The sequence below is a fragment of the Leucoraja erinacea genome, chromosome 24 (assembly GCF_028641065.1).
Source record: "Leucoraja erinacea ecotype New England chromosome 24, Leri_hhj_1, whole genome shotgun sequence".
NCBI lineage: Eukaryota > Metazoa > Chordata > Chondrichthyes > Rajiformes > Rajidae > Leucoraja > Leucoraja erinaceus.
This window is the reverse complement of record NC_073400.1, coordinates 19,815,410-19,840,224: the sequence shown is the minus strand read 5'-3', so window position 1 is coordinate 19,840,224 and position 24,815 is coordinate 19,815,410. Positions and strand designations below refer to the sequence as shown.

General features: G+C 50.0%; 1 protein-coding gene and 1 long non-coding RNA gene across 2 annotated transcripts; both read right to left on the bottom strand.

Annotated features, from left to right (window-relative positions):
* Positions 1 to 1,009: 1,009 nt before the first annotated feature.
* On the bottom strand, positions 1,010 to 6,429 carry LOC129708735 (uncharacterized). Its single transcript, XR_008725402.1, has 3 exons — positions 4,556 to 6,429; positions 3,963 to 4,061; positions 1,010 to 1,047 (listed from the first exon to the last, which is right to left on the bottom strand). It is a non-coding gene; the product is annotated as an uncharacterized LOC129708735 (long non-coding RNA).
* Positions 6,430 to 13,885: 7,456 nt separating this feature from the next.
* Positions 13,886 to 23,567, bottom strand: LOC129708542 (uncharacterized). Its single transcript, XM_055654343.1, has 2 exons — positions 23,424 to 23,567; positions 13,886 to 14,389 (listed from the first exon to the last, which is right to left on the bottom strand). Exons 1-2 carry the CDS (start codon positions 23,565 to 23,567, stop codon positions 13,886 to 13,888), a joined length of 648 nt encoding a protein of 215 aa, XP_055510318.1.
* Positions 23,568 to 24,815: the final 1,248 nt, after the last annotated feature.

The following is a 24,815-nucleotide window of genomic DNA, read 5'->3' as shown; positions in this document are numbered from 1 at the left end:
TAGGGCGACTACAGGTGTCAGTCACTGACGCTCGCAGTCGCTGAACAAATCGCAAAGTTGGACAGGCCCTTTACAGGTGGGAAGGGGGAGGGGGAGAGTGAAGGAAATGGGGAGGAAGGAGGGGAGGAGGGGATGTCCGGTCATTACAGACAAACTGGCAATTTCATCACAGAACAAACACAAGTGGAAACCTTTGCAGCCGTCTTTGGTTCCAGGAACTGTCCGCTGTTTCTTGGGATCATTGGTTGGGCACAGGCTCTCTTCTGATTCTGTGCCCACGGCTCTCTCCCTCTCCTGGTCTCACCTGCTCGACTCGCAGTCACAACACCTCACCACCTCAAACCCTCTTCTCCTTCCCAGACTCTCTCTCACTCCAACCTCAGTCCTTCGACCTCCTCCCGGCTTCCTGACCCCTGATCACTCTGTCACCTGCCATTCCCAATCAACATTCTCTTCCCTCTCTCCCCATCAGGCAGCCTCCATTCCCATGCTCACCCAATCCACAGCCCCACCCAGCCATCCTCACTCTACTCTTTACACCTCCAGACCTCCTTCTGCTCTGCCCTTCCCCCACTCTCTGTCCCTATGATCCTCCCTCATTCATCTGTCCTTCCCCATGCCAACCATCTTTGTTCCAACCCCTCCATCTTATTCCTGACTGTTCTTATTCCTGACACCCACCCACCCCCTCCCTCCCACCCGAACCCTCTACATCCATTTCCTCTTATTCTTTGTCACTTCTCTCTATCTCTCCTCCCTATCCGTCCCTCACCCTCCCCACCTCTGGCTGCCATAACTCTTCTCACCCTCCCAACCTTCCTGCTGACTTCCCTTTGTAGAGTAGGGAGTGCGAGAGGGGAAGTACGGAGAGATGTGCCGGGAAGGAGAGGGACGGGAAAGAGAAAATGGGGAAGAGGAGAGGAAGGGAAGTGAGTGAGGAGCAGTGGCAGAGGGAGGTGGAAAAGCAGATGTGGAGAAGGAAAGAGGTGAGGGGAAGTCATTCAGTCTTGTGAGGCCTGTCTGCAGTTCCACTGACAGGGCGGGCGCCTGTGGGGAGAGAGATAGGAGAGAAGTCAGTGCACCCTACGAGAGTCCACATGAGATGAAACACCTGTCCGTTTACCGTCACCCTCGCCTCTATCCAGTGACCCTAGCATTCCTTCCAGCTGAGAAAGACGTTCACATGCACCTCCTCTAACCTCTATTACTACATCCAGTTTTCCCAACATAGCCTCCTGTACACTGGGCAGGCCAAGCATGGACTCATTGTCTGTTTCAATGAACAGTTACGGTTGGTCCGCCAATGCCAACTGTATTTCCCATTTGCTATCATTTTAACTCCCCTCCCCATTCCCACACTTACTTTTCTGTCCTAGGCCTCGTCCATTGTCAGAGTGAGGCCATACACTAAATGGAGGACCACCTCGTATTCCATGTGGATAGCTCAAAAAAACCAGTGAAATAAATATTAAATTCTCCATTTTTAGGTCACCACTTACTAATTATCCCCATCTGGCTTCACAAGCTGGAGCTCTTAAACCTGTCTCTCACCTTCCTTTCTTATCTCTGGCCTCTGTTTTAACCATCTGCCTATCAACAACCACCCTCTCCCGCCTTTGTCAATCTTTTACCTGCCATGCTTTGTCCTGCCATTCCCGTTTCCACCCTTTTTCTCCTGCCCCTACAATCAAGGATATCGAGCAGAAACCCGCCTATCCATGTTCCCCAGAGATGCTTCTTGAACTGCTGAGCTACTGTTATACGAGAATTTCCCTGAACAGTCTGTGACCCATGGCGCTGTGGCTGAGTGGTCAGTGTGACGGTGTGGACTCAGTGAGCTCGGAGTGGTCAGTGTGACGGTGAGATAATGAAACGGGTGAACGAATCAAGGGTCTTAAAGGTCACACATCCTTTCTGAATTCATGTTATCCAGCACAACGGCTGTACAGGAAGCAATGACGAGACAATTAAACTATAGGACATTCAGAAGAAGGCTGCAATCCATATGTTTCAAAACACGTGCCAGGTACTGGCAGCAACGTTTAATGACACAGCGATCAGATAATCTCTGATGGTATTGATGACATTAAAGTTTGGGACCTCTGACAAAACAGGTTAATTTATACCATGCGTGGTCATACAGACTTAGTGACTGGTTTGACACTGAGTGAGGTAAAAGAGAACATCACCATCCTCGCTGACCACATCCTGGAAGCCATGGGGAAGGGTCGGAGAACAGTACCATGACTACAATCTCCCGGGAGGATGGTGGCCTTTCGGGATGTTTGGAGGCTGGTGGACAACAGTGGTGCACTGGGAACTGACCATTGGGACAATCTTGTTGGCTATAATATTACAGCCTTCTATGTGCGACCGTGTGGACTTTACTAAAGCCTGTGGGCCGGATGTGACGAGGTAAAGCCTGTGGGCCGGATGTGACGGTAACCAGATTGTTCAAGGGGTGGAATGTTATATGAGAAATTTTCAAGTTCATGTACGAGAGCGGTTCTCCGACGGGCTGAGACGCGATCAGCGCCGCAGATGGAGGCAGAGAGAGAGAGAGATGTGTGCTGCTGTAAAACTGGACCCTGGGCATACCGAGACAAGTGTTCTTTTTGTTCTCTCTTGCCAAAAAAACAAATTTGTAACTAAACAGATGAGTGAGCCTTTTTCTGTTCTACTAGTCGGATCCTTGAGCCTAAGGTAGACACAAAATGCTGGAGTAACTCAGCGGGACAGGCAGTATCTCTGGAGAGAAGGAATGGGTGATGTTTCCGGTCGAGACTCTTCTTCAGATTGCTGGCAGGGCAGTGGGCGGGACAGGGATAGAATGTAGTCGGAGACAGTAAGAGATGGGAGAACTGGGAAGGGAGCGGGGATAGAAAGATCGGGAAAGCAAGGGCTATTTGATGTCAATATTCATACCGCTGGGGTGTAAGCTACCCAAGCAAAATATGAGGTGCTGTTCCTCCAATTTGCGCTAGGACTCACTCTAAGAATGGAGGAGGCCCAGGACCGAAAGGTCAGATTGGGAATGGGAGGGTGAGTTAAACTGCTGAGCAACCGGGAGATCAGGCAGGTTAAGGCAACTGAACGGAGGTGTTCAGCGAAACGATCGCTGAGCCTGCGCTTGGTCTCACCGATGTACAGAAGTTGATACCTGGAACAGCGGATACCATAGATGAGGTTGGAGGAGGTGCAAGTGAACCCCTGCCTCACCTGAAATGACTGTTGGGGTCCTTGGATGGAGTTGAAGGGGGAGGTATAGGGACAGGTGTTGCATCTCCTGCAGTTACAGGGGAAAGTACCTGGGGAGAAGGTGGTTTGAGTGGGAAGGGCCGAGTTGACTAGGGAGTTACGGAGGAAAGGGTGTCTGCAGAAAGCAGAAAGGGGTGGAGATGGGAAGATGTTGCCAGTAGTGGGATCCCGTTGGAGGTGGTGAAAGTGTTGGAGGATTATATGTTGTATGCAACGGCTGGTGGGGTGGAAGGTGAGGCCAAGTGGGACTCTTTCCTTGTTGCGAATGGGGAGCAAGAGCAGAGCTGCGGGATATCGAGGAGACCCTAGTGGGAGCCTCATCTATAATGGAAGAGTCGAAATTCCGTTTCCTATAGAATGAGGACATCTCCGATGATCATGGAAAGCCTCGTCCTGGGTGCAGATGCAGCATAGATGAAGGAATTGGGAGTAGATGACAGTCTTTTCAGGAAGCAGGGTGGGAAGAAGTGTAGTCTAGATATCTATGGGAGTCAGTAGGTTAGTAGTAGATGTCGGTCAATAGTCTGTCTCCTGTGATGGAGACGGTGATATTCAGAAACGGTAGGGAGAGTTCGGAGATGTCCAAGCGAACCTGTTTCCTTGCTGCAGCTACTCCAGCACTTTGTGACCTTTTCTGAATTAAACAATGGCTGCAGTTCATTGTTTCTACATTTTAACTGCAAACACTTAAAAACAGCACTCACTGATGATGTGGGTGGCGACAGTGACTGAGATGAGAATCAGAAGCAGGACGGCTACGACCGTGGCCCTCAACCAACATCCACAGAGACAGCTACTCAACCCTGGTGAAAGAAGAGGGGATCACTCATCAGAGAGACTGCACTGGGCCTTGTTCACAAACTCAGCAAGAACTCGGGGCCCGCACTGTAGACTGACATCAAATAACTGTGACAGCGCTGTCCATTTACACACTCACAGAGCATGGATAGAACACTGCTGCAGAGTGCCTTGTCAAGATCAATGGCTCTTTGTTGGCTCCCATTGTGTCCCTGGAGAGGGAACATGTGGTGTCCACGGGGACTCTGGTGGCCTTCCGTGAACAATGACCTTCCGCATCTTTACAATGAATGCATTGTAAAGATGCCATTAGTGTTTTATGATGATTGCCTGATGCAATGTGACTTGAACATTTTTGTACTTTCTGGTACACTGTAATATGCAATTACTGAATAAAGTCCTTGGAAGGGAAAACAAAATGTGAAGCTCCCTCTGCACTGTCTCAATGAACAATTAAACCACCACATTCTTCAAACCTGATTCGCCCTCTGACACTCACCAGATGTGGTCTGTTTGCAGACGTCCTTCAACCGGATCTGTGCCGTGCCTTCACTGACCTGGTTCCTGGCCTCGCACCTGTACACAACGTCCCCGACCTCTGCTGTGTGATGAACCTGTATTGTCTTTCCATGTCCCACGAGGTGATGGGTGATGTCATTTCCCACACGTCAAGTCCACACGTGTGATGTGCCCCCTTCCCGAACACTCCCTGCACCCATCCACAAACTCTCCACTGTGTCCTGTTTATGGCTCTGTTCCCTGGGAATCTCTCCAGTTCCATATCTTTTGTCACTTGTGAGTGGTCCCAGTGTTCCTTAAAAACCTGAGTGTGACCCAACTCAGACCGGCCCAGAACCTGGCCAACAGTGGCAGCCCTGGGACTGTGACGGACACAGACCCAGACTGGGTAGCGTGCTGTGTTCCAGAGTGAATCCAGCACGTGCAGATCCTGGGTCACATATTGTAGTAGGATCTTGATTAGTTGGGCAGGTGAGCTGACGAATGGTTAATGGAGTTCAGGTTTGGTCACCCTGCTACAGGAAGGATGCTGTTCGGCTGGAAAGAGTACAGGGAAGATTTACAAGAATGTGGCCAGGACGTGAGGGCCAACGCTATAGGGAGAGTTTGGGCAGGCTAGGACTTTATTCTTTGGAGCACGAGGATGATCTGTATAATATACATCTTATAGAAGTTTAGTTTAGAGATACAGTGTAGAAACAGGCCCTTCAGCCCACCGAGTCCACACCGACCATCATGCACCTCCGATTTCTGGATTCTCTCCCTATTTAGAAAATAGTCTGCACCTTTATTCCTCTGAACAAAATGCATCATTCCACACTTTGCTACACTATATTCCATCTGCCACTTGTCTGCCCACAATCCCAAGCCCTTCTGCAGACTCTTTGCTTTCTCTGCACTACCTGACCTTCCACTTATTTTCATATCATCCACAAACTTGGCCACAAAGCCTTCAATCCCCTCGTCCAAATCATTCATATACAACTTGAAGAGTAGCGGCCTCAGCATCGACCCCTACGGAACGTCACTAGTCACTGGCTGCCAACCAGAAAAAAAACCTTTTATTGCCACTTTTTGTCTTCTGCCATGCAGCCAACCTGCTATCCATGCTAGTATCTGCCCTTTGATACCGTGGGCTCTCGACTTCCTTATCAGTCTCACGTGTGGCACCTTATCAAAGGCTTTTTGAAAATCTAAGTAAATAACATCTACTGACTCTTTGTCTGTCCTCCTATTTACTTCTTCAAAGAATTCCAGCAAATTTGTCAAGCAAGACCTCCCCTTCACAAAGCCATGCTGACTTTGACCTATTTTATCGTGAACTTCTAAGTACTCTGTAACCTCATCTTTTATAATGGACTCTAAAATCTTACCAAGATTTTAGACCAAAGTCAGATTAACCGACCTATAGATCCCACTATTCTGCTTTGCTTCTTCTTGTGCAATAGGGTAATATTGGCAACTTTCCAATCATCTAGGACCTCTCCTGTCTCTAGTGATTCTTGAAAAAAAAGTAAAATTGTAGATTAGGAGGCAGAGATCAATCATGATTGAGTGGTGGAGTAAACTCGATGGGCCGAATGGCCTAATTCTACTCCTATAACCTATGAACTTATGAAATATCACTGTCAATACCTCCACAATCACTAAAGCCGCCTCTTTCAGAAGACTAGGGTACAGTCCATCTGGTCCAGGTGACTTCAGCCTTTTCAGTTTCCCAAGCACCATCTGCCTCGTAATAACCACCCCACTAACTTCCAACCCCTGGCTCTCTTGAATTTCAGGGACATTGCTGGTGTCTCCCACTGTGTAGACTGACGCAAAAAAGTTATTTAACTCCTCTGCTATTTCTTTATTCCCCATTGTCACTTCTCCTGCATCATTCTCCAGTGATCCAACTTCCACTCTTGCCTCTTTCTTACTCTTTATATTTTTTCACGATATTGCCTTTTTAGTTACCTTCTGTTGTTCTTTAATAGCTTTTTACTATATACATCAATGATTTAGATGAAGGGATTCAAAGTAACATTAGCAAATTTGCAGATGACAGATGAGAATGTAGGGTGACTTGGATAGGTTGAGTGAGTAGGCTGATGCATGGCAGATGCAGTTTAATGTGGATAAATGTGAGGTTATCAACTTTGGTAGCAAAAACAGGAAGGCAGATTACTATCTAAGTGGTGTCAAGTTGGGAAAAGGGTAAGTACAACGGGATCTGGGGGGTCCTTGTTCATCAGTCAATGAAAGTAAGCATGCAGGTACAGCAGGCAGTGAAGAAAGCGAATGGCATGTTGGCCTTTATAACAAGAGGATTTGAGTATAGGAGCAAAGAGGTCCTTCTGCAATTGTATTGGCCTTAGTGAGACCACACCTGGAGTATTGTGTACAGTTTTGGTCCCCTAATTTGAGGAAGGACATTCTTGCTATTGAGGGAGTAGGTTTACAAGGTTAATTCCCACAATGGCTGAGAGAATGGTGCGGCTGGGCTTGTATACTCTGGAGTTTAGAAGGATGAGAGGATATCTTATTGAAACATATACGATTACTAGACTAATTGGGACCTGTTGGGTCCCATGTTCACACAGGAAGGCTGGTCCCCCGACGCAATATTCCACCTCTCCACCAATTCCAATATTGGTGGCCAGTGGGGGGGCTTTATGGAGAACTGGTATGGGTTCTTGGGTTGGCAGCTCAGTCCCTCAAGCCTGATGTGCTGGCAGCTCACTTGCGGCTGGTGGGCTGGCAGTTGACTCATGGCTATTCCTTGAAATTCCATTTCAAGCAGGCTGCAAGGCCACCAAATTCAAGTGCAGTTTCCTGCCACTTCAAGCAGGGTACAAGGCCACTGAATTTAAGTGCAGTTTCATACCATTTCAAGCAGGGTGCAAGGCCACCAAATTCAAGTGCAGTCTTATACCACTTTCAGCAGGGTGCAAGGCTGCCAACTTCAAGTGCAGCTTCATAACATTTCAAGCAGGGTGTAAGGTCACCAAATTCAAATGCAGCTTCATACAATTTCATGCAGGGTGCTACGCCACCACATTCAAATGCAGTTTCATACCATTTCAATCAGGGTGAAACCACCATAAAACCACACAAAACACCAAACTCACAGTTCAGTAGACATTCAGTGTGTTCAGTTGATTCACAGCTCAGACAGAGTTGTGACCTCTCCCTCCCCCATCATGCAGAGACTGAGCCACACCCTCACTTTCAGGTTTTATAACCCCTCCCCCTCCCTCTGGAAAAGGTGTGGCCTTCATGGCATGATTGACAGGAGAGTGATTCTCAACTTTTTAAACAGTAATAACACTTTTATTTTTCATTGATGGGAAGAATCCTCTGCACCTGCTGAGCGGAGGGGGACTGAGTAAGATGGCCAAAAATCACAGCCGTAAGTGATAGCGTTTTATCTAAAATCAATATACAGTGCAAACAGGATGTTACCCAAAGCACTCAAATCACCATTTGCAGTAGTGCCTTTTAACTTCAAGCAAAAGCACCCAAACCACAATCTGCAGCAGTGCCTTTTAACTTAAACCCAAAGCACCCAAACCACCATTTAAAGTAGTGCCTTTTAACTTCAAGCCAAAGCACCCAAACCACCATTTGCAGTAGTGCCTTTTAACTGCAAGCCAAAGCACCCAAACCACCATTTGTAGTTGTGCCTTTTAACTTCAAACCAACCATATTTTCATTTTCAAAGCACATTAAGGGGACTCACAGTTGAGTAGACATGTGTTTAGTGTTATTCAAAGCTCAGAGAGACATGACCCTCTGGCTTCTTCCATCTTGCAGAGGCTGAGTGATGCACACCACTTCCGGGTTTTATAGTCCCTCCCCCCCTCCCACCAGCAGGGGCAGCAGAGAGAATAGCAATTTTTTTTTAAACATTGATATCTCTCTGATTTTTAATCGATGGGAAAATCCCTCCGGTCCCGGAAGGGGGCTCTGAGCGTGGTGGCCAAAAATGACGGCCGTAGTGGTGGCGTTCTCTCGGAAATCACAGCACAGCAAGTCAAAAGCGGTCAAGATCAGACTTTTAGTAATATACTAGACCAAGTGCAGACCCGTTGGGTCTGCTCCCCCAATGGTGTGATCCCCCAACCCAATATTCCACCATGCACCCGTCTCCTCCAATGGAACTGAAGCCGTTCTCAAAAGTAAGATTCCAGCACTGCCCTGCCTCTTTAAAAAAAAATCCAATGGCACCTCCCCTGCCTGCTGCAGCAGTGAAAAGTTCAGTCTTCCTGTCTTTCAACTTTGTTTCGAAGTGTGTTGGAAGCTGACATGTAAATGGAGAAGCCTGTTTATTTTTTGAAATACTTGGGGGTGGGTGGGTGGGGGTGAAGGATTTGATTAAAAACGTGAACTTCAACACGACAAAATGAAATGAGGAGCCGATACTTAGAAAGAAAAGCGAAATCTGCACCGAAATGGAAAATATCTCGGAGAGTGAGCGTCTGGATTGGGCGTGGCAATGAATCAAAGGAAGAAATGCAGCCGGCAGCCGTACATGCAAATGAATCCATTCCGATTGGACATCTGCGAGCATCAGCCATTCCGATTGGACATCTGCGAGTATCGGGCACGAATCGAAAGGCAGGAAGGGCGCCGGTCGGCAGTCGGTCGGATGGGGCCAGAGTTTTAAAAGCATACTAGACCAAGTGCAGACCCGTTGGGTCTGCTCCCCCAATGGTGTGATTCCCCCAACCCAATATTCCACCTTGCACCCGTCTCCTCCAACGGAACTGAAGCCGTTCCCAAATGTAAGATTCCAGCACTCCCCTGCCTCCCTCAGCAGTGGATTGAAAAAAAAATCCAATTGCACCTCCCCTGCTTGCTGCAGCAGTTCAAATTGCAATACCAATTGGCCCTCCCCCTCCTGTTGCAGCACTTGCTGTGATATCCCATTGAGGTGAAAAGTTCAGAGTGTTCCTGTCTTGCAACTTTGTTTTGAAGTGTGTTGGAAGCTGATAGGAAGGAGTAGCGAATCAAAAGGAAGAAAGGCAGCCGGACGGACGGACGGCAGGCGGCAGCCACAGACTTTTATATAATAATAGATAGATAGATAGATAGATAGATAGATAGATAGATAGATAGATAGATAGATAGATAGATAGATAGATAGATAGATAGATAGATAAAGATAAGATGTGTGTATTTGCGTGTGCGTGCGTGTGTACGCGTGTGTATAATATATATATACACACAGTTTCCCTCCTGGGATTAATAAAGTTCAATCTTATAGTATCGTGTTATCGTGTGTGTAGGAAGGAACTGCAGATGCTGGTTTAAACTGAAGATACGCTTGGTCTCACCGATGTAGAGCAGCTGCCACCTAGAGCATTGGATGCAATAGATGAGGTTGGAGGAGGTGCAGGTGAACCTCTCCCGCACCTGGAAAGACTGCTTGGGTCCTTGAATGGAGTCAAGGGGGGAGGTAAAGCGACAAATGTAGCATTTCCTGCGGTTGCCTGGGAAAGTGCCAGGAGAGGGGGTGGATTGGGTGGGAAGGGACAAATTGACCAGGGAGTTGCTGGAGAAAATCAGCGGGTAAGGCAGCATCTATGGAGCGAAGGAAGTGACGACGTTTCACGTCGAGACCCTTCTTCAGATTGATGTCGGGGGGGGGGTGGGGTGGGGCGCACGAAAAAGAAAGGAAGAGGCGGAGATAGTACGCTGTGGGAGAGCTGGGAATGGGAGGGGAAGGAGGGAGAAACCAAGGACTACCTGAAATTAGAGAAGACAAAAGGTGTGAGATAAGGATAGAAGATAGACTTTATTGTATTTTAAATTTTGTTATGGTACCCACTGCAACCACTTCATCAGGTTGCACATTCCATTTATGTACCACCTTCTGTGTGGAAAACATTGCCCCAAACTTTTCCACTAAATCTTTCCCCTCGCACATTAAAGTTATGACTTCTAGTTCTTGATTCTAAAGCCCTGGAGAAAAGGCAATGTTCACCCTATCTCTGCTATACGTGATTTTATACATCTCTGTAAGATCACTCAGCATTCTACTCTCCAAGAAATAAAGTACTAGCCAGCTCAACCTCTCACTGTCATGTCAACATCCTTGTACATTGTTCTGTACGCTTTCCAACTTAATGGCATATCTCCTATTTCATGTTGACCAAAATTGAACTCAATACCCCTAATTGTGGCTTCATCACAGTTTTGTACAACTGCAACATAGCATCCCAACTTTTATATTGAATGCCTATACTGATAAACGGCAGCATGTCAAAAGCCTTCTTCACCACCCTGTCAACCTGTGATGTTATTTTCAGGGAACTATGTACTTGTACTCAGTCCCTCTGTCGTACGAGACCCTCCAGAGATCAATGTTATAATACATTGATTAAGCCACAGCTGGAATATATTGTGTACAATTCTGGCCATCACACTAGAGAAAGGGTGTGAGTTGGATGATCAGCCATGATCATATTTTGCAGTTGTACAAAACTGTGATGAAACCACACTTGGAGTATTGAGTTCAATTTTGGTCAACATGAAATAGGAGATATGCCATTAAGTTGGAAAGCGTACAGAATGGCGGTTCAGGCTCGAAGGGCCGAATGGCATACTCCCGCACCTATTTTCTATGTTTCTATTTCACTGGAGCAATGCAGAGGAGATTCATCAAAATGTTGTCTGGGATTGAGTGTTTCAGTTATGAGGGGAGACTGGATTGGTTGGGTTTGTTTTCTTTAGAGTGGTGGTGGCTGAGAGTGGAGGAGTGCTGTTATAAATGCACCACATCATGGGGGACTTAGATAGGGGAGATAGTATGAATAGGTTGCCAAGCCGGGCAAAATGACTCGGTGTTTAGTTGCCCGGCGGCGCTTTGAGTGGTCAATGGCACCCAGGCAACCGTTAATTTTGAGCCCTGTAGTGTGAATAGATTTTTCTAATAGAAGATATATATTTAAGGAGAGTAGTGAAAGGTTATAGAGGATCTGTGGAAGATTTGTAAATGAAACTAACATTACAATAACTTTGAAACTAACATTACAATGCTGCAAAAATATATTCTGCATTCTGGAATTTTTCTTTTTGCTTGTGTATAGCTTGATTGTAGTTACATGTATGTTTAAGAAGGAACTGCAGATGCTAGAAAATGGAAGGTAGACAAAAATGCTGGAGAAACTTTGCAGGTGAGGCAGCATCTACAGAGCGAAGGAAATAGGCAACGTTTCGGGTCGAAACCCTTCTTCAGTCTGAACATGTTACCCACATTATTCTACATTTGTTAGATCCTTGCCCGCTCACTTATCTTGCCTTATTATCTATACAGGTATTACTAAAACTAAGATCTTGACCGCTTTCGACTTTCTGTTTCGTGATTTCCGAGAGAACGCCGCCATTTACGGCCATCAATTTTGGCCACCTCGCTCAGAATCCTCCTCCGCCCGACAGGACCATGGGATTTTTCCCATCGATGAAAAATCAGAGAGTTATTAATGTTTTAAAAAATGTCACCATTCTCTCTGCCGCCCCAGCTGACGGCAGGGGGGAGGGACTATAAAACCCGGATGTCATGCCTCACTCAATCTCTGCGAGATGGATGAAGTGAGAGGGTCACAGCTCACTGAGCTGCGAAGGACCTGTTTCCATGAGCTCCTCCTGTGGAATGTGTTACCCTGCTGCCTGTCTCTTGCTTGCCCATTGTTGCCCTGTTCCGACGTTTGTGCAGACCTACCTGAATGCTGCTCACACACGCGTTCCCTGGTGAAGTTGGCGGACTGGCGGCTGACGGGATTCCACACCGTGCAGGCGTAGTCGATTCTGTCGGAGGCCCCCAGCGACAGCAGGAGCTCGTCGCCCAAGTCGGACACCTGACGGGGGCCAAAGTTCATCTCGTTCAGCACACCGTGCAGGCGTGGCCTAAGCTGTTTGGCCCCTCCACCCTTCTGCTCTGCAGGGAAAAGGAGGAGAGTGATATGGAGCCCAGGGCACATCCGACAGTTCAGGAGCTCCGACCTCTCCGCCCGTGCAAGTCGGACACCTCTCACTCACCCCCGCCGAGTGGGCGTGAGTCCCCGGGGCCCCCCGGATTGGGACCCTTCTTCTCAATCAACAAAATGTTCAGTGGATGCATTCAGTCTCCTACCGCCGCAGCTGCCTCTCCCCGCAACCTGAGGGTCAATTTCCTGGCCTAACTTTACTGTTGGCCACCTCCCACCCCTGACTCCTACACCGGCTCTCTGCAGGGAAAAGGAGGAGAAGGGATATGGAGCCCCAGGGCACAATCCTGTCTCTGTTCAGGACCTCCGGGCACGGATGCCCTCCTCTCCGCCCGCTAGACTGGTGCATTACCTCGTGTGCTCCGCATGCCTCTCACCCCGCCAGTGCGTGTGTCCCCCAGGTCCCCCATCTTCGGATTGGAATTTTTCGCTTCTGCCCTTCAACAAATGTCAGACCGAAAAAGTGTGCTATGCATTCTGTTCTCCACCACCCTTTTTTTGTCCCTCCGTTTTCAACAAAGTGTTTCAATTGGCGTGTGGGTTTACACCGGTGTGGTCCGGTGTTTCACATTCCTCATGACCGTGTGGGTTTTACACCGAATCAATGCTCCGACAATTGTTTCCCACCTCATCTCAAATACGTTAATTGCCTGCTGTAAATTGCTCAGTGTGTTGGTGGAATCTAAGTGCAGCTGCTTTGTGTGTGTGTGTGTGTGTGGGTGTGTGGGTGTGTGGGTGAGTGAGTGAGTGAGTGAGACAGATAGAGGAAAAAAAACGAAAACCTGCTGGTCTACATGGAAATAAGGAGCAGAGGAATGGGACTGTGGGATTGTTCCCTGGGGCCCAGCCTGGTCCCAATGGAACAAATGGCCTCATGCGGTGTGAAAAGCAAATCCATTATAACGCTCCTCCTTCAAGGGGAAAGAGAGGTAGCGAACGGAAGATTATTTTTAGTTTGCTGAACAATGAGAAATCTGTAGAATCCCTAAACCAATGATTCGGAGCAGGGAATCACAGTCTGAAGAAGGGTTTCGGCCCGAAACGTCGGCTATTTCCTTCGCTCCATAGATGCTGCTGCACCCGCTGAGTTTCTCCAGCAATTTTGTGTACCTTCATTGATATAGATGGTCTGACTAGGAAATCTCTCCTCCACCCCAGGTTTAAGCAGTTCCCATTGGAGAGAGGAGAACATCAGAACATGGAATAGGAGCAGGAGGAGGCCATTCCTCACTGGTCTGACGCTGGCCTCAGCTCTATTTCCCTGAGGACAAGTTCAGGCAGTGAGTGGGCAGCGGGCAGGAGGGAGTGCGTTGCTGAGGAGTGAGGGTATGGATTGATCACACACACACACACACACCCTTCACCAGCATTGCCCCGTCTCCATGCAGCGGGAGAGAAGCGGAGGGGCAGGGTGAGGCATAAAGGGACTGACCGTACGCCTGCAGATACACATGTGCTTGCTCCTTGGTGGACGTAGTGACCAACACGGTGTACGTCCCCACATCCTCCAGCCTCACGCTGTCGATCTCCAGGGTAAAGTTGTCCAGCAGCTTCACCCGACCTTCGAACTGAATGCCATAGAAGTAATTCCTTCGCTTCTCCGTGGCTTCGTAGCGAACGATGTTGGAAGAGGAGGTCCCTCCCTTGCCCGTGAATTTCCATGTGATCTCGGCGTCCGGGGGCAGGTCGCCCACCTGTACCGGTAACCAGGCCGGCTGCCGCAGGCTGGCGTTGACCGGGTACTCCGGGGCCTTCACGTCCAGGGCACCAACAGCTGGGAGAGCAGAGACAACCTCAGCATCAAGCTCCACCTCTGCCTCCCCAACCCACTCCCTCCCTTCCTCCCATCCCACAGCCCCCACCCTCCCACACAGCCCCACCCTCCCTACCAGACACCTCCTCCCTCACCAAGCTCCTCCTTCCCCCCAGCACCCCCGCCCTACCTCTCACTGGGGTCCCCACACACACACCACTCCCTCTGACACCCCCCCCCCTCCCTTCCTCCCTCTCCTCACACACCCCCACCCTCCCTCTCCCAAAACCACCATTCCACATCTCTCCTCACACCCCCAACACTGCCTTCCCACAACCCCCTCTCACACATCCCCACACTCACCCTCTCTCCCTCCCTCACTCCTTCTCCCTCTCTCTCTCTCTCTCTCCTTTCTCCATCCCAGTCCTTTCCCTCTTCATCCCTCCTATACCCCATGGATTTTCTCACTCCTCCTCCCCATCCCCCATCCTCTACACCCCGCATCCTCCCCCCGCTGTGTCTCAAACTCTCCCCCAATCTCTATGACTCCCATGAACATTTGAATCAGGAACATGTGGCCAATCAGCCCATCAAACTTTTCATTAACTTAGATCAAGGCTACTTTTACTTCAGTCTCTCCCATCCTCTCTCCTGGTTTGTATCTCTCCTATAAATGCGCTGTCCATCACTGCTCCTCCAGAATGCTCCGGTTCTGAGGAAGCACTGAACTGCACGATAGGCGATGCTGTGGGAGTGCCACACTGTGGGAAGGGCAATGCAGGCACACCACACTCTGAGAGGGGCGGGGAGGGAGCACTGCACAAAGGGAGGGATGGAGAGCTCGGTGCCATGGGGTGGGGGAGTAGGCAGGGTGGGAGCTCCATGCCAGTGGAAGTGGGTCTGGGACGGAGTGGGGTAGGGAGCGCCACGTTGTGGGATGAGTGGGAACAGAGCACTGTGCTGTGGGAGGGGCAATGAGGGGCCCCTACAGTGTGGTGCTGAGAGAGCTCGGCACTGTAGCGGAGTCGTGACCTGATCTTTTGCTGTGTGACAGGAAGCTGTGGGCTGAATACACAGTTTTGTTCATAATGTGCGTATGGTATTAATGACATAAAATGGAAATAGAGTGAATAAAAGGAGAAAAAGGGAGAGAGAGATGGAGGTAGCATCAAAGAGAGACAACACGGAGAGAACAAATGAGATGGAGATCAGGAGACAGTCAGAGTAATAGAGTGATACAGTGTGCAAACAGGCCCTTCGACCCAACTTGTCCACACCGGCCAACATGTCCCAGCTACACTAGTCCCACCTGCTCTCATTTGGTCAATATCACTCCCTGACGAGCTCAATGCGTTTTACGCACGCTTTGACAGGGAGAGTACTGAAGTGCCTTCCCGATCCCCCATTCGCTGTGATGGCATTTCAGTCTCAGTCACAGAGGCCGACGTCAGGAAATCCTTCAGAGGGGTGAACCCCCGAAAAGCACCTGGACCTGATGGTATACCCGTCGTGTTCTAAAAACCTATGCGGACCAACTGGTGGGAGTGTTTACGGACATTTGCAACCTCTCACTTCTGAGGTCTGAGGTACCCACCTGCTTTAAAAGGGCATCAATTATACCGGTGCCCAAGAAGAGTAAGGTGACGTGCCTCAATGACTATCGACCAGTTGCACTAACGCCGGTGGTGATGAAGTGCTTTGAGAGGCTGATCATGGAGCAAATCAACTTCTACCTCGACAAAAACCTCGACCCACTGCAGTTTGCTTACCGCCAGATCAACGGTGGATGCGATCCCGTTGGCCCTCCACTCCGCACTGGACCACTTGGACAACAAAAACTCATATGTCAGGCTGTTATTCATCGATTACAGCTCGGCATTCAACACAATCATCCCCTCCAAACTGGTTACCAAACTCGCAGAACTGGGTCTCTGCGCATCCCTCTCCAACTGGATCCTCGACTTCCTCATCCACAGATCACAGTCTGTTCGTATTGATGGAAAATGTGTCAGCCTCGATAACAATCAGCACGGGAGCACCTCAAGGTTGTGTGCTCAGCCCCCTGCTGTACTCACTCTATACCCATGACTGCGTAGCCAACCACAGTGCGAACTCCATCATCAAGTTCGCTGATGACAACACTGTTGTGGGGCGTATCACTGATGGGGATGAGTCAGAATATAGAAGGGAGATTGAGCAACTGTCCATATGGTGCCAGCGCAATAACCTGGCCCTCAACACCAGCAAAACCAAGTAACTGATTGCAGACTTTGGAAGGAGTAGGAGGGGGACCCACAGCCCCATTTATATCAAAGGGTTGATGGTTGACAGGGTCAAGAACTTCAAATTCCTGGGCGTGCACATCTCTGAAGATCTTTCCTGGTCCGAGAACACTAACGCAATTATCAAAAAAGCTCCTCAGCGCCTCTACTTCCTGAGAAGATTACGGAGAGTCGGTTTGTCAAGGAAGACTCTCTCCAACTTCTACAGGTGCACAGTATGCATGCTGACCGGTTGCATCGTGGCTTGGTTCGGCAATTTGAGCGCCCGAGAGGAAAAGACTACAAAAAGTAGTAAACACTGCCCAGTCCATCATCGGCTCTGACCTTCCTTCCATCGAGGGGATTTATCGCAGTCGCTGCCTCAAAAAGGCTGGCAGTAGCATCAAAGACCCACACCATCCTGGCCACACACTCATCTCCTCATTACCTTCAGGTAGAAGGTACAGGAGCCTGAAGACTGCAACGACCAGGTTCAGGAATAGCTACTTCCCCACAGACATCAAGCTATTAAACTCTGCTCGGACAAAACTCTGAACATTAATAGCCCATAATCTGTTTATTTGCACTTTATCATTTTATTTATTCATGTGTGTATATCTATCTATCTTCTATTATATATTAAAAGTCTGTGTCCGACCGGCCGACTTTCTGCCTGACTTGTGACTGCCAGCCTTTGATTCCTTGCTACGTCAACACCAGACGTAGAATCGCCGAAATGTTTTCCATTTCAGTAGAGATTACACATTTTTAATAAAATCCTTCTCCCCCCCCTCCCCTAAATTTTTTTTTTTTTTAAATGACTTCTCACCCATAGAATGTTGGTGAACGTTCAATCGTGTGATGTCACAATGCCCAATGCTCACAGATGTCCAATCGGAATAGACCCATTTACATATGCCTTTGCAAAAGCCCCAGCCCCTCCCCTCCACCCCCGCAGCCTGTGTCGAAGTGCGTCATCACGTGTGTGGGAATAGAGAAAGAGGATTGGGGGTGAAAGGGAATGGGGAACAGATGGACTGTCCCAACCCCTCCTCCTTCCACTCTCCCTCCCCACTATTTCCCCCTCTCTCCCCCCACCCCTCTCCCCTCCCTCCACACTCTTACCCCTCCTTCCCCTACCCCATCCCTCTCTCCCTCTCTCCCCATCCCTCTCTCCCTCTCCCCATCCCTCTCTCCCTCTCCCCATCCCTCTCCCCCCATCTCCATCTCCTCCCCCTCTCCTCCCCCTTCTCCCACCCTCATCCCCCCCTTTCCCCCCACCCCCCTTCCCTCTCCGCCCTTCTCCCCTCTCCCCACACCCCCCACCCTCCCCCACCCCTTTTCCTCTCTCCCCCCCTCTCCCCCTCCCTCCACACTCTTACTCACCTCCCTCGCCTATCGTGTGATGTCACAATGCCCAATGCTCACAGTGTCCAATCGGAATGGAACCATTTACATATGCCTTTGCAGCAGCCCCAGCACCAGCCCCAGAACCAGCCTCTCCCCCACCCCACCACTTTTCCCTCTCTCCCCCACCCCCTTTTCCCCTCCCCACACTTCCCCCTCCATCCATACTTCCCCCTCTACCCCCCTATCCCATCTCCCTCCTTGCCTCCCTCCCCATCCCCCACACCTCTCTCTCCCCCCCCTCTCGCTCCTCGCCTCCCCCACCCCTCTTTCCTCCCCCCTCCTCCCCTCCTCACCCCTCTCCCTCTCCTCACCCATCTCCCTCTCCCATCCCTCTCCTCACCCCCCCTTCCCTCTCTACCCCCCCGCTTCCCTCCCGCCCCCTCCCCTACCCCTCTTCCACCACTCCCCCTACCCTCCCTCCCCACTCTTCCATTCTCTACCCTTACCCCACCCCTCTCCCCTCCCCCACCCCCTCTCTCCCCCTCCCTTCCCTCTCTCCCCCACCCCTTTTTTCCTCTCTGTTCCTCATCCACCATTGCCCCTGTCACTCTTCCACTACCCCCTACCCCTCCCTCCCACTCTTCCACTTCTCTCCTAACCTCCCTCTCCCACTCTCCCTCCCCACTATTTCCCCTCTCTCCCCCCTCCCCCTCCTCCCCCCCCCCCCCTCTCTCCCCCCCTCCCCCCCCACCCCATCTCCCCCCCCTCCCCCACACATCTCTCTCCCCCCCTCCCCCCATCCCTCTATCCTCCCCCTTCCCCTCTCCCATCTCCTCTCCTCCCCTCGTTCTCCCCCACCTCCCTTCCCTCCCCACCTCCCTTCCCTCTCTCCCCACTCTTCCCCCTCTAACCCCTTACCCCATCTCCCCTCTTCGCCTCCATCACCCACCCCTCTCTCCCTCCCCCCTCCATCTCCCTGTCTTCACCCCCTCCATCCCTCTCCTCTCTCCCCCACCCCCTTCCCTCTCTCCCCCTACCCCCTCCCTCCCCACTCTTCCCCTTTTCTCCCCCTTACCCCACCACTCTCCCTCCCCACCCCCCCTCTCCTCCCCCCTCCCTTCCCTCTCTCCCCCCTCCCTTCCCTCTCTCCCCTCCCTTCCCTCTCTCCCCCTCCCTTCCCTCCTCTTCCCCCCCTTCCTCTCTCTTCCCCCTCCCTCCCTCTCCCTCTCCCCCCTCCCTTCCCATACCCCTCTGTTCCTCTTCCACCACTCCCCGTCCCTCTTCCAACCACTCCCACTGCCCCCCCTCCCCTCCCCCTCCCCCCTTCCCACTCCTCTCACCCCTCCCCCTCCCTCCCACTCTTTCCCCTCACCCCTCTCCCCCTCCCACCCCACTCTTCCCCAACCCCCCCCCACCACTCTCCCCCTCCCTCCACACTCTTCCACCTCTCCCCCTCCCTACTCCTCCCTCCTCCCTCTCCTCTCTCCCCTCCCCCACCCCTCTCACCCCCTCCTGCACACCTCTCGCCTTCTCCCTTTCCCCCCTCTCTCCCCTCCCCCCCTAACCCCTCTCTCCCCACCTCTTCCCCCCTACCCATCTCTGCCTCTTCCACCACCACTCCCCCTACCCCTCTTCCGCACTCTTACCCTCCCCTCTCCCTCACCACTATTTCCCCTCTCTCCCCCCTACACCTCTCCCCCTCCCATCTATCTACTATCACATGACCTTACGACCATAGATCTTCTTTACACTTGATCGACTTGTGTTGCCACTTTCAGGAAGTTGTGGATTTGGACCCCAAAATCCCTCAATACATCAATACTGTTAAGGGCCTTGCAATTAACAATATACTTTTCTCTGACATTGGTCCTCCCTAAATGTAACACCTCATACTTGCTTATTTAGATCAAACCACATGCCATTTCTCTGCCCATTTCTGTAGTTGATCTATATTCTGCTGTAATCTTTGACACCTTCCTCACTGTCTGCAACTCCACCAATATAAATATATATAATATTAAACACCCAATAGTGATCCACCTTTTGGAACCCCATTGGGCACAGACCTCCAGCCAGAATAACACTCTTCCCCCACAACCTTCTGCCTTCTATGAGTGAGCCAGTTCTGAATCTGAATGTCCAAGTCACTGTGAATCCCATGAATCATAAATCAGGCCCTTCATCCCAGTGCTACGAAACTACCTGGTGCGAGGAACTGTATCTGCTGTGTTGTGCCATTCTGTTATTTGACAGCTCACTTGGAGTTGGGGTTCATTACTGTTATCCATCAGAGCTGATAGTCTGAATGCCCAGAGCCCTGTAGAAGTCGGAAGCTGCTGTCAGGGTGCAATGAGCTGGTTCTGATAGGGAGGGTGTTTGGTCAAATATTGCATCAAATGGTGGCAGGAAGTGGTTCAGGCTCAGAACATTTTGCAGAACAAGAAGTATGTGAAGTGAAAAATAGAGCTGGACTGGGAATGTAAAGCGAGAGTAGTGGAATGGGTGGAGGGCGGGGGTTGTTGAAGGGAGGGAGGGAGAGAGATAGCGAGGCACAAATGGCAATACAATGTTAACTACAGAGAGGTTTGTAGAGATGTCAGGAACCAGCAGAAAGTGACAGAACTGGAGAAAGAGGCACAGAAATAGGGTCAGTGAGAGAAGGAGTGTTTGGACAGAGAGCGAGATAAAGAAAGATAGCATCAGCAGAATGGAAGAGGGGCTGTGAATGACACAGAGAGGGACGGAATGAGAGACCAGTGTGTCCCACCTTTATGACAGTGTGGCAGCATTTGGGATAGCATAAAGCCAGGAAATTACCACAATGGGTTGAATGGCCTTTATATGCACTGAAAACCTGCACAAGCCTCACACTCATCGATAACCAGAGTTGATCATTAATATCTGTACTTACCTACACAGATGCCGATGAGGGATGCACAGAGTAGGAAGGGGATCCTCCTCAAAGAAAACATCTTGAAGTGATGTTTCAGCGCTGCGAGATTTATAATAAGAGTGAAAAGATCAGGAACTGACTCCTCCTCAGACCCGCCTGTGATAGGGTAATAGGCAGCATGTTCTGCATGTGACATAGGATACATACAGAGAAGAAACACATTGCACTGACCTCTTCCATAGAAACATAGAAAATAGGTGCAGGAGTAGGCCATTCGGCCATTCGAGCCTGCATCGCCATTCAATATGATCATGTCTGATCATCCAACTCAGTATCCTGTACCTGCCTTCTCTCCATACCCCCTGATCACTTTAGCCACAAGGGCCACATCTAACTCCCTCTTAAATATAGTCAATAAACTGGCCTCAACTACCTTCTGCGGGAGAGAATTCCAGAGATTCACCACTCTCTGTGTGAAAAATGTTTTCCTCATCTCGGTTCTAAAAGGTTTCCCCTTTATTCTTAAACTGTGACCCCTTGTTCTGGACTTCCCCAACATTGGGAACAATCTTCCTGCATCTAGCCTGTCCAACCCCTTAAGAATTTTGTATGTTTCTATAAGATCCCCCCTCAATCTTCTAAATTCTAGCGAGTACAAACCGAGTCTATCCACTCTTTCTTCATATGAAATTCCTGACATCCCAGGGATAACCTCACCTTCCGTACCAACATTCTGATGTTTGCTTTATCATTTTGTTTTATCGGTGACTCTCTCTCATGGACCCTATTTTTGCGACGCTCTACATATGTGACTCTCTCTACATCATTGCATGTAACTCTCTATACACACATCCACACACAGTCCTAGTCTCTCTCCCTGTTTCTTTTTTACTTCCAATCTCTTTTTTTTTTTCCTTTTCAAAAACCTTTATTCAACACAATCGTATGATACAACACCTCAAAACATAATCAGAAATTACACTATAACAAATAATCATTATAGTATAACAGTGCATTCATTGTTTACAATACTCTCAACCCCACGTGGTGATCAGCGCCCACGGAAGGCCTCAAAGCTTCCCGTGGACACCGTGTGTTCCCTCTCCAGGGACACACGTGCACGGACGTAGGCCCTTAAAGAGGGGCAGGCAGCTGACTCTAGCCTGACCATTGACCGCCCTCTGCTTGGACCCGCGAATGGCCATCTTGGCCAGGCCAGGAGCAAACCGTCAGGGAAATCCCACCCCCATCGGCTCTCTTCACTCCGTGCCCTATGTCCAAACACTGGAATCGTGGGACTAAAATGCACCCAGAACTTGAGGAACAACCCCTTCAGATATTGGTAGAGGGGCAGTAACCTCTCATGTACACATGGAACACGGTCTCCTTCTCACCGCAGAAAATACATGCGGCGGGCAAGCTCGTGAACCGACTCAAATTACATGCCACCGCCTGTACGGGCCCCGCACAGCAGCAACAGTGGCGATGGCGGCTCCACTTCCTTCTGCACCATGCACGCCCTCATACCTCAAACCCTCCTGCATGCTGAGGCTGGGAGGAGGGAAAGAAGGGGGAGGCCCCCTTCCGCCGTCTGAAGCACCTGCACCGCTCGGCCCCGCACCTTTCTGTTTGCTGGCGAGGAGGGGAGGCTGTGGCGAGGAGGTCCCAACTGCCCCCCATTTTGGTGGTGGGCAGGGACGGGCTGCGAGGCGATGATGCCGGTGTTGTCCGAGGAGCGCTGACATTCCTTCCTCCTCACCACCTCCTCTGTCCCAACCCCCCCCTCTCTCTCTCTCTCTCTCTCTCTCTCTCTCGCTCTCTCTCTTGAACCTCCTCCTTTATCTTGGGACCCATCCTCACCACCCCGCACTGATCCCAATTCCCCATCTATTCAGCCTCACTGCCATCCCCTGTGCTCCCCTTTCCATCTACCCCCCCCCCCATCTATTCATCCTGCGCTGATCTCCCTATCCACCTCGCATTGGTTCTCCTGCCCCCCCCCCCCCCCCCCCCCCCCCCCCCATTCATCCATCATCCCTTCACTGGTCCCCCAATTCATCCTGTACTGACCCCCTTCCCATCCATCCTGCACTGTCGTCCCCCATTCATCCTTCACATATCCTCCATTCATCCTGCACAGACCCCCGATCCACACTGTACTGACCCACTCCCATTCATCCTGTACTGAGTTCCCCATTCTGCACTCGTCTTAATGCACATTCACTATGACTTTGCCCATGATATGGACAAAGTGGTGAGTAGGTTTGCACAGTTACATTCTCGGAAAACTGAACTATTTGATGTTAAGTTGATGTGATGTGAAGTTGTTAGGTCAGGAGGACCATTAAAGGTGCACTGCACACACTAACACAGTCTAACAGTAACAGGCAATCAAATCAACACACGACATTTTCTACAAAAAGTTTTTCTTTAAATTTAGTGCAAAAAGCTCCAAAATAAAGCTCAGAATGCGCCACAATCTAAAACCCCTTAAGCGGGCCCTGGAACTGGGACGTGAGGGGCTTCCCGCTTGTGATGTGCGCTGCGTGCACATTATTTCACATAACATTTTTGGAATCCTGTCATGCCACCCCCTTTTTGGAAAACTTTGTACGGGCCTGCGGGAGTGGGTTGCGAATTATGGAATAGCCACTCCCGCGAAATGCATCCATTAATCCTGCAGTCTCGGGCTCCGTTTGGCCGCTGCGCTGACTGGGGACCATGGAAAGTGTGGCGCCCTGGCTTCGCTGTGTGAGAGCCATTGGCGGCCATGGTGATGTGGGACGGGACTGGTCAATTGGCCGAGGTCCGGCAGAACCACCGTGAGATGGGCGGGGGAATCTTTGATCCTTGCTAACCTATGATCTTTGAACAGGAGGAAGAAATGGTGTCTGTTGATGAGCTGTGGGGCCTGGACCTCACCGCGGGCCACGGAGATCACTGTTCGGTCAGCCTCTAACCGCTAGCAAGATTAACCAAGATCATCTGTCTCGTTCTGCTCCCAATTAGGTAGTTACTGACAATATCCGCAAGTAATGTCTGCAGGTACTATCGCAAAGTTTAAGAAGCAGTTAGACAGATACATGGATAGGATAGGTTTGGAGAGATGTGGGCCGAATGCAGGCAGGTGGGACTAGAGTAGATGGGGCATGTTGGTCGGTGTGGGCAAGTTGGGCTGAAGGGCCTGTTCCCACGATGTATTACCCTTATACAATGTGTGGGTATGGGCCACTCGGTATGGGCCACATCTTTCTCCATTTTAATTAAACTCGATGGCAGAGCCTCTACCGCCTCGGGGAAAGAGAATAAAATTAATCGTGGGGGGAGGAATTTCTTCTCTTCCGCTGAAGTTATAAATGACTGTCCCCTCATGCTCAAACTATACCTCCAGGTCTAGATTTCCCAACTGGGAGAAGCATCCTGAGAGAGAATACAGTCCCAATCTATTATGGAGTTAGTTCAGGAAAATGGGACTGTTAAAAGATCAGATGTGTTCCGAATTTGTGAATTATAATTCCTCTAACAGGGTGACCAAAACTGAACACAGTACTTTAAATGCAGCCTCACCAATGCCTGTACAATTGTAACATCCCAATATCCTAACTAATGAAGGCCAATGTACCAAAAGCCCACTATCTACCTGTGACACGAGTTGCAAGTAACTATATTCCTGCACTCCTTGATACTGCTCCACAACAATCCCCAAGGCCTTGCCATTCACTGTGTAGATCATGCCCTGGTTTGACTTTCCAAAATGCAACATCTTACACGTATCTGCATTAAACTACATTAACAATTCTTCAATCCACTTGCCCAACTGATCAAAGTGCCTGCTGTTATTTTTGATAATCATCTTTGCAATGTACAATACCACCCACTTTAGTGTCATCTGCAAACCTATTAATCACTCCTTGAACATTCTCATCCGTTGATATAAAGCTATAAACCGCAATGGGCCCAGCACTGATCCTTGAGCCTGTGCCTCACTAGCCACAGGCCTCCAGTTGAAA

Excerpts from the sequence above, each read along its gene's own strand:
- LOC129708542 (XM_055654343.1), bottom strand. The coding sequence starts at position 23,567 with ATGGCTCTCACACAGCGAAGCCAGGGCGCCACACTTTCCATGGTCCCC. Across the intron at positions 14,390-23,423 it reads TTCGCAACCCACTCCCGCAG|GAAGGGAGGGAGTGGGTTGG; the intron begins GCCCGTACAAAG and ends GTGGGATGGGAG.